This window comes from Triticum dicoccoides, chromosome 5A, assembly GCF_002162155.2.
Source record: "Triticum dicoccoides isolate Atlit2015 ecotype Zavitan chromosome 5A, WEW_v2.0, whole genome shotgun sequence".
In the NCBI taxonomy this organism is placed as follows: Eukaryota; Viridiplantae; Streptophyta; class Magnoliopsida; order Poales; family Poaceae; genus Triticum; species Triticum dicoccoides.
This window is the reverse complement of record NC_041388.1, coordinates 565604926-565613614: the sequence shown is the minus strand read 5'-3', so window position 1 is coordinate 565613614 and position 8689 is coordinate 565604926. Positions and strand designations below refer to the sequence as shown.

Here is an 8689-nt window from a genome sequence, read left to right as displayed (position 1 = left end):
TGCTATTGCTATCTATCTTACTACTCGTCTTGTATACTAATATAGAGGTTACAATTATTAATGGCATTAGGCTTAATTTAAAAGTAGTTTGTGCATGCCAGTCCAATTTTTATGTATTTGAAGTATGAGTTTATAAGTTGGTCTTCATGAGAAATATTATGCGATTGCAGCGGGGGAGCTGAAGTACTCTGAGGCAACCTTTCACAGGAGTTGATCTGGAGGTAGATGCAAATTACTTATCTTTGACTTGATTTACCAAATTTCAAAAGCTTGTGCTAATTTCAAATCATGGTATATTCTTGACATCGCCCAATCCTTAAACAATACAAATACCTTTTAGGTTATTACCCACATTATTTTAGAAGATTACCCTCACCAACGTTGTGATGCTAATACGGCTACATGCAGGTGATGACTTTAGATATGAACTGGTCTCCTTGTACTTCCACAGCAAGTTTTAGTCTATTGCATTCTATTTTTGCTTCTGCAAGTTTTTCAGAGCTGCTGATATATGTCAGTGCATGATATGATAAGTTATTTCTTAGTAAGCATGCCTGTGTGTAACTATTTTCTGAAATATACATTAACTCTATGGCATACTTGTGATAGTGTGGTCAAATTAAATGGTCAACTAAAATATTTCTTAGTGTGCTGCATTGAGCAATTTCTCTGGCATACTTGGACCATTTGGGTAATGCAAAGCTTACCTTTATACACATGTAATATATATTTGCACAAAGAACCTATCATAGTATTGAACTTTAGCCTCAATAATCATGGAGGATTATAATTCAAGCTCTTTTTTTTGCAAATGAATTCAAGCTTAATATCTGAAGAAATACTCTTCTTAAACCTTTGGAAGCAATGGTTTTTCAATTGGTATATGTACTGTTTTGTCGCTCAATATATTTGTCTGATGTAGGAGGACCGAAACTACTAATTGATGAATTTATCAGTTTACACAACCACCAATTGATAAACTGCAGTAAAATAAAGAAAAATGTGTGCCTTATGATCAGAAGGTCAAACAACCAACCAAGTACAATCAACAAGAGACACCAAGATTGCACAAGGTGACCTATGTGCTTATGATTTTAGTGCTTAGAGAGGTCGTTCGAGGCTGATCGTGTGTCGCCTTCAGAGTTCTATGTGTTTTCGCTAAAACTTCTAGCATATAAGAACACACCTATGGCCAGGCTTTGGTGATTTATCTTACAGGAGACATTCGCTACACATTTCATTGTATATATTTAAATAAATTCGTTGTATGCTACCGGAAAACTAGACGTGCATAGCAACGTACGGGTGCTCGGGTGTCGACGTACTAATAGAGCACAATTTTTTTGGGCAAGATGTGATTTATGGGGAAAATATCACCTATTTTCTTGTTTGAGAATCAGTTATACTACCTTAATGATTGATTGATGATGATGATAATAATATCTTTCTACATATATGGTATGGGGCCTAATAATGTTTAAATTTTGTATCACACGCAAAATTGCCGAGTCACTGCCTGGTTGGACTCCACTAACATATTCCTACAAAAAAATTACTAATTAAAGTCACATGTTATATCATAATTCATGTATTAATTTTGCTAGAGTAAAACCTCTAATATAATTCATTCTATCACTAACATTGTAGTGCCAAAATAGACGGGCGCAGCAACGCGCGCTTTCAATGATCTAGTTGGAAACAAATGTGGGAGACAATGGCTTCTTCGTCTATGCACAGAGCCTAGCTAATCAGAGAAGCAACACACGGCGGCTATCAATGAAAATGAATCTGCAGGCCTACTTCTTGTTTGGTGCACTTGTGCCTGTGAATTTGTGATGCTCTTCCCCAATTTGAACAACATAAGTATGAAGGAAACCCTCTCCCATACCTCCAGGGGGTAACCGGCAATCAAAGCAGCGCACAAGCTTTGAAAAATTAGTGCAATCACTTCATCATTCAACAAAGCTTCCAGCGGGGGACCTGTCGGTAGATGGGCAAGACTAAATTAACAACATGTTAGACACAGAAGGGATGAGGTGTAATAGAAGCTCAAACCACGGTGTCTTGCAGCGTTTGAAGCATGGCCGGCATTGCCAATGACGTCCAGAGAAATCAGAATCCTATTCTTCCAATTTAGTTCGTCCAGTAAGTACACCATCGTCCCAAACTTCAAGCCACCTGTAGTCATAATCCATATTAAAGTCAAATTTTTGTCAGATTAAAATAATATATAATTCTTTTTTGTGCAGATCTACCCATTTCAGAGCACATTTAAACGAGAAATAGACAAGAACCACCTCGATCCGTTCCCATCTATCAACAAGCACTCTCCATGACGCCATCCATTTTGAAAATGGCCAAAGAGTATACTCCCATCCTTGGCATAAAATCTTCCCTCGCCGTTAGCCTTCCCCTTCCAAAAATTCGCAAACCAACGGTCGCCACTGTGAAAATAGTACCAACCCTAAAGAGAAGAAGGAAATCTCAGAACTTCACATACAAACTTGAAAGAGGGTTGCAATATTTGAACCAACATGCAAATATGTGGTCAATATTTAATACTCCCTCCATTCCTAAATATAAGTCTTTTTAGAGATTCCAATATGGACTACATACGGAGCAAAATGAGTGAATCTACACTCTAAAGTATGTCTATATACATCCGTATGTAGTGCATATTGGAATCTCTAAAAAGACTTATATTTAGAAACAAAGGGAGTACTATACAAGATGTTGCTATCGGATTTTACCAAGTATACAACTGAGCACATGTTCAGTTACAGTAAGCAATCAAAATCAAGACTCGGAGTCTTTTTATGAAGCCTTGAAACAGGATTTCGGTGCATAAGAATAGAAGGGGAAAAGATGCACATATAAGCTATGCAAATGAAATATAAAGCGAGTATAAATTGTTCGGTGGCAAATCTATGTAAAACGTTCCAACTGTCACAGGTCACATGGCAATATTTGATCAACTATGCTGATGCACCCTACCTTTCCATGAATAAGATCGTCCCTCCATGTTCCATGAAATACATCACCGTTGCTGTAATAAAGCGTTCCCAAACCGTATCTCTTGCCATACCTCCAGAGTCCATCATAGATGCTACCATCACTGTAGGTTAAGCGTCCCTGTAGAGAAGTTAAAAAAACAGGATTGGTAATACTTTAGGCCAGCCAACTAGAAGAGATCAAGTGCTTTAATGAGCTTCACCTTTCCTTCAGGGACACCTTCTTGGCATCTCCCTCTGTAAGTCCCTTCTCCAAACTGTATTTCAACTATTGGGCTCCATGTTTTTTCGGCTTCTCTTTCTGCATCCTACAAGATATATAAGAGATTACAGTTGTCATACAGCAACCCAGGCATGCCAATAAATTTATTACGGGAGCAAGAGTCTACAGATGTTAACTTTTTAAGGCTATTGAACATTATCTACCAAAGTCTTAGACTATGCACAGTTCTAGCAATGACAAGCAGCTGTGTCCCGATATGACTGAGAATGAAAAGTTTTTCCCTGGAAATGAACAACAGTTCCGAAGACAAGTTAAAACGGAGCTTAGTGTACTTGCTTGGGTTTCAAAAACCAACATTTCATCACCGAAACATTGCAGCAAAAGAAGAACATTAGTTTGTTCAGTATCTTGTGAACCAAATAATAACCAAGTTGTGCTTGCAGCATAAACACCGCTGCCCACCACACTCCACAGTGCACAACTAAATGGAAAACCTATTTCAGTACCACAAAGAGAGATAAACTGATGAGTCGGCAGACCATAGGAACAATAGCAAAAATGCAAGGGAACGACTGCAACACATGAGGAGTAGCTCAAGAGGAAACTAGAAGGATGGTTTTGATGCACAATTATCCAATTTGGGTAGGCAAAATGAGGCGTCTGATTTGGCAAAAATACGAGGGAACAACTGCAACACATGATGATGATGATGATGATGATGATGATGATGATGAATAGCTGGAGAGGGAATTAAGAGGGTGGTTTTGAGTGCACCCAGTTTGGGCTGGCGACACCAGGCATGTGATTTGATGAACCTACACACAGTAAAAAGATCATACTAAAACATGACAGCCGTTCTCATCCTCAAATGTGATGAACAAAACTTAACTTGATTACGATACACCAACTATTTGCAGATGAAGAATGCAGTCTTAAATCTTAAGAACAAAACTATACCAGGAAATCCAAGATAAGTCTAAATATACAGAAGACAGGGAGGGAGGGACTAACGAGCATCGATGCAGCTCGGCTGGCAGCAGAGCCACGTTTTCGAGATTTATCCATTCTGCCCTTTAGAAATGCCGCTGCAGAACTACATATCTCCATCACTTTCTCCAAACCAACACCAGAAAGTGAGGCGCCAGAGACAGCATGCCCAGTAGATAGAGGTGTGCTATCGGTAGCATTACGGGTTTCAGGCTGTGTATTTGGAGAATGATCATACTGAACCTCAAGAGATTTTACACCAACAGGCAGAGTGATATAATCAAGCTCATTCCTTTTATTGCCTCTACCTGTTGTGGTCCGCTCTTTAGCCCACAATTGTGCAATACCAAAGGCAGGGACATTGCTCCAGAAATTACGCTCCTGTTGTGAACTTGGATCCTCTTGTCAATGAAGAATAAAGTTAGGATGCTCCACCAAAAAAGGCAAAGAAGCAAATAGCGAACCTAGTGCAATCAATTTTACCTCTGCCAACATCTATACTAGTTTCTCCATCAGACTCTAAATTAGCTTCTTTAAACTCTGGATGTATTCTCCCATTATTGTTATCAGATTCCCTAAGAAAGATTGCAATGAACATCAAGTGACTGAAAGTTAAACTAAAGAAGGGATAATATTCACTGGGAAATAAAAAGATGGGTATGTACATTACCTCTCCGATTTGATATTTTCTATTTTGTCAGAATATAAATTAGAAACAGTAGCATCATTAGAAACACTGAAATGTTCTGGCAATCCTTGATCCGCTAAGCTCAAACCACTGTCAGGCAATTTGCTGAATGAGTGATTTAACCGAGCTTGTCTAAGCTCCTGAGTATCTCCTCCCATAAGAGATGATATAAAAGGAAAATGCAAAGCCATGCTCAAAAGAAATCCATCCTTTACTGAGGCAACATTTTCATCACGGGCATTTCTGGAAACGAACAATGAGCACATCTATCATTCATTTATATGCTGCTACTTATCTGCATAAACATTGAATAAAGAACTGCAATCCAGACCATAATACGCAATTTTTGTACGTCTCAGTTTGAAAACAAGTACGCCTTATGAAAAAGATACTACACGAATTGCAATTGTTGTCTGAATGCTATCGCCATTAGAAGAAACAATGAAAACTGGCACCCCTGTTTCTGAATATCCTTCCCCAAGATAATATAGCAAGAAATCCGTTTAATCACCAAAGCTGGAAAAAACACCAGATACTATACAATATTTGTACTTGGGGCGGTAAGCTTCTGAATACAAATAGTCTTCATTATTTAATTAAAAGATGTACAAAAATAGCGATTCAAACCATGAAGAAGTTCTGGAACAAAAACCATGAATCAGTTTGAAGCATCTACTATATATCACCTATTTATCTAACACATAGTGACATGGACCGGGCAACTTCATACTAGAAGTATGACATTAAAGTTAAAAGGGATACTAAGTTTGATATTCCCCGCCAACAAAAAAAATCTGATATAGAAAGTATAAGAAATTGAAGAGGCAATCATGTCTGCTAGAAAGTAATAGATGATTAATGAATATTAAATGTCCTTTTTTCACTCCAAGCTCACAGGTTCAGACTGCTATTCTGTTTTCATCGGATAGTTGAGACATGGCGTAAAAGTGTAGGTTGATTGTGTTTTCATCGGATAGTTGAGACATAGCGTAAAAGTGTTGGTTGATTGTAGTGAAATACATGTAACTTGAAAGATTAACTGAATACTGTTAGACTAACAAAGCATGATTCAGTACATGCATAAGTAGCGGGACTATGTGACTGGGCAAGTTAAATGAATGTGACATTAAGAGTCGGCGTAAGTATGAATTTTCTCAATCAGGTAAAATATGTGGTGCAAGAGCTTACCGAATTGTTAGAAGAGAAACTACTATGAGTTTTGGCTCTAGATCAGGTTCAGAATTTCTAGAAAATATAATGTCCTTATTGAACCCAGTAACTCGACGAAAGATGTGTAGAATGGAGATCATATCACTCTCGGCCAATACCCGAGAAGTTGTAAGCGACAGAAAAACAACATTGTTCAAGTCCTACATCAAAATATTGTATACCCAGATCAGTGCCAAGAAAACAGAACATTGTTACAGAAAGAGATAAGTTATGAGCAGGAACAGTGTACAGAAAGAGATAAGTTATGAGCAGGAACAGTGTTTTCCTACAATAGAAATTCATCATAGTTATAAGAAGCATACAAAAATCAAATAATGCATTGCCCTAATAATTCTAATGTGGAGAGCTCAAAGCCTCAAACAACAGGTTCCCACGTGCTTGAGATGAACTGGCTAGTGCAAAGTAAGATTGCAAATGTGAACAAGGACCTGACTACATGAGTTGTTTGTTCATCATATATATTTCCATCATCATACACACCAACATAACCAGTATTATAAGAGAGAAAATAGTATTGGAGATTTCTTTTCTTTTTTCTTTATTAACTGATTAGTTATCTACTACCATATCCAGAATTTGGGAGCATTAGTGCAGGCTTGCGTGAATCGCATACTAACATACAATGCCAGGGGTTGAATACTTGGTTATAGAATTTTCACGGGTGTAGACACACACAATAGACAGTTACTTTCTGATCAAGTGATAGCAACATTTACTCTTGGTACGAGTGGGTGCAGATTTAACAGTTCATAGTGTAAATAGAGAATTGTGTGCACCTTTATGCCACCACGAAGAAATGGACAGTGAAGAACAGCCTGTTTAATAGCTGATTGGACATTATAACCAGCACCAAATCCAACCCTAGCTTCCCCATAGCTTTTGAGTAGCTGTTAGAATTGTACACTGTAAGAATCAAGAAACAAACTCACATGCTGGTCATACCACTGAGTAGTAAGAGAATTCAGTAGATTACTTTGCCTACTTCCTCAGGATCAACTTCCTTAATTTGTGCATCAAGGGAGCTCCAGAACATTTGATTAAATCCCTGATATGTCAAGGGTACGAGATTAGTCAATTAGAATAGTAAAATAATATTTTTGATACAAAGAAAACAGAAAAGAACTTAAGACTCACCGACATCATGATGGATATCATACTAATAGTTGAGAGGACAGCATTATTGGCACTCTCCAAAGCTTCAGCAAGAGTTTCCACTTCCGTCTCAAGCAGTGAATCAGCTTCAATAACTGGGGTGGAAAAATACATAGTAATTCGTCAAGATCGTGCACACTTTTCTTATTTATCGAAAATACAAAAATATATTATAAAGTGCAGCCAGATAGATTCAATCCCTTTTAACTACATATCATTTGTTTTGGGATGTGATTAATGACAGATGTTGAAGTGTAGTTGATATGATACTAAATTGCACTACAAACTATTACAAGTTTATAACTACATAATAGAATTTCAATGTAGATCAGTAAAAATACATGACTGATCCTTACTACTTTGCTACCTCTAGTACCACAAGAAAAAGTCAACATACTTATTACATAGTGCTACTATATCATCCCTTCTGCAATCCCTACAAAGTGAACCAGAAGCTCATGCTCCCTCGGCTCCTTTTTAGTTTTTGCAAATAAGGGACATCTGTATGGCTCGCCTTTTCTGGGTCATGAGCATGTACAAAAACTTCAATAAAAACACATAACAAGCTCAAATGTGTCAACCTACTTTTACTCTCGTTCTATCTACAAGCAAAAGGTGGGATGAGCACTATATCAAGATCCATAACAAAGCAAAGATAAAATCCAAATAGAAAGAAAAAAGTGAAAGCCCTCTTTGAGTATTGTTTTTTGTTTCCATAAATATTTGAGTATTGTCAATTTACTTCAGCTCTAGTGCAAAAGCGTTAAAGCATGCTGTAACAGGTAGGCCAGAAAATGGATTACCAATGTGAAAATTCGAGCATGCTTGAAATTTAACAATCAAATCAGATGCCTGCAGAACCGAAAAGTACAACAGTTAATGATAACTCAAAAAGACAACATAATAATTTTGATTTATTTAAGCAGGCTGTAGGGAGCAATGCACATTTCAAAAAAATGAAGATATCACTGCACAAGTATGCCACCTCCAATTGCCGTCTTTGTCCCTCAAAACAAAAGGGCTTCAAAAATATTGATGCAGCCAGATTATCGGCGGATTTGGTAGCACTTAGAAGCTCCAGCGCAGCAATTTGATCAGCCTCCTGTCCGGCACTTGCAACCTGCAGAATGCATTCACTTTAAGATAAAAAAACCTTAATCTATCTTAGCCGACAAAATCTGAAAATCAGTAGAAAGATATAGTGTTCGGAAGTTCATGTTAACATATCATCTGCTGTGATCCAAAGGCACCTATATCAGCACCAAAAAGACCAATTTTACCTTCTTGTTCTAAAATGCTCGATCACATTTCCCACAAGAATGTCATTTCATCCCATTATTTGTTAGAAGTGCTTCACAAACACTAGTAAGAAACGTGTGTGTGGTGTGTGTGTGTGTG

General features: G+C 37.6%; 1 protein-coding gene across 5 annotated transcripts in view; it reads right to left on the bottom strand.

Annotated features, from left to right (window-relative positions):
* Nucleotides 1-1542: 1542 nt before the first annotated feature.
* LOC119302858 (protein ACCUMULATION AND REPLICATION OF CHLOROPLASTS 3-like) overlaps nucleotides 1543-8689 on the bottom strand; it is an 8946-nt gene continuing 1799 nt past the window's right edge. The window contains exons 4-17 of one of the 5 annotated variants that reach the window (XM_037579896.1): nucleotides 8277-8411; nucleotides 8095-8143; nucleotides 7274-7386; nucleotides 7113-7184; nucleotides 6916-7026; nucleotides 6098-6279; nucleotides 4892-5152; nucleotides 4705-4796; nucleotides 4246-4622; nucleotides 3215-3319; nucleotides 2995-3132; nucleotides 2298-2464; nucleotides 2056-2178; nucleotides 1543-1980 (exon numbers count right to left, since the gene is read on the bottom strand). In XM_037579896.1, coding sequence (XP_037435793.1) covers nucleotides 2121-2178; nucleotides 2298-2464; nucleotides 2995-3132; nucleotides 3215-3319; nucleotides 4246-4622; nucleotides 4705-4796; nucleotides 4892-5152; nucleotides 6098-6279; nucleotides 6916-7026; nucleotides 7113-7184; nucleotides 7274-7386; nucleotides 8095-8143; nucleotides 8277-8411 — 1860 coding nt within the window. In that variant the 3' untranslated portion in view covers nucleotides 1543-1980; nucleotides 2056-2120. Of the gene's footprint in view, nucleotides 1981-2055; nucleotides 2179-2297; nucleotides 2465-2994; nucleotides 3133-3213; nucleotides 4050-4245; nucleotides 4623-4704; nucleotides 4797-4891; nucleotides 5153-6097; nucleotides 6280-6915; nucleotides 7027-7112; nucleotides 7185-7273; nucleotides 7387-8094; nucleotides 8144-8276; nucleotides 8412-8689 lie in introns of those variants that run through there. The other 4 variants (XM_037579897.1, XM_037579898.1, XM_037579899.1 and 1 more) reach the window with 4 other exon arrangements.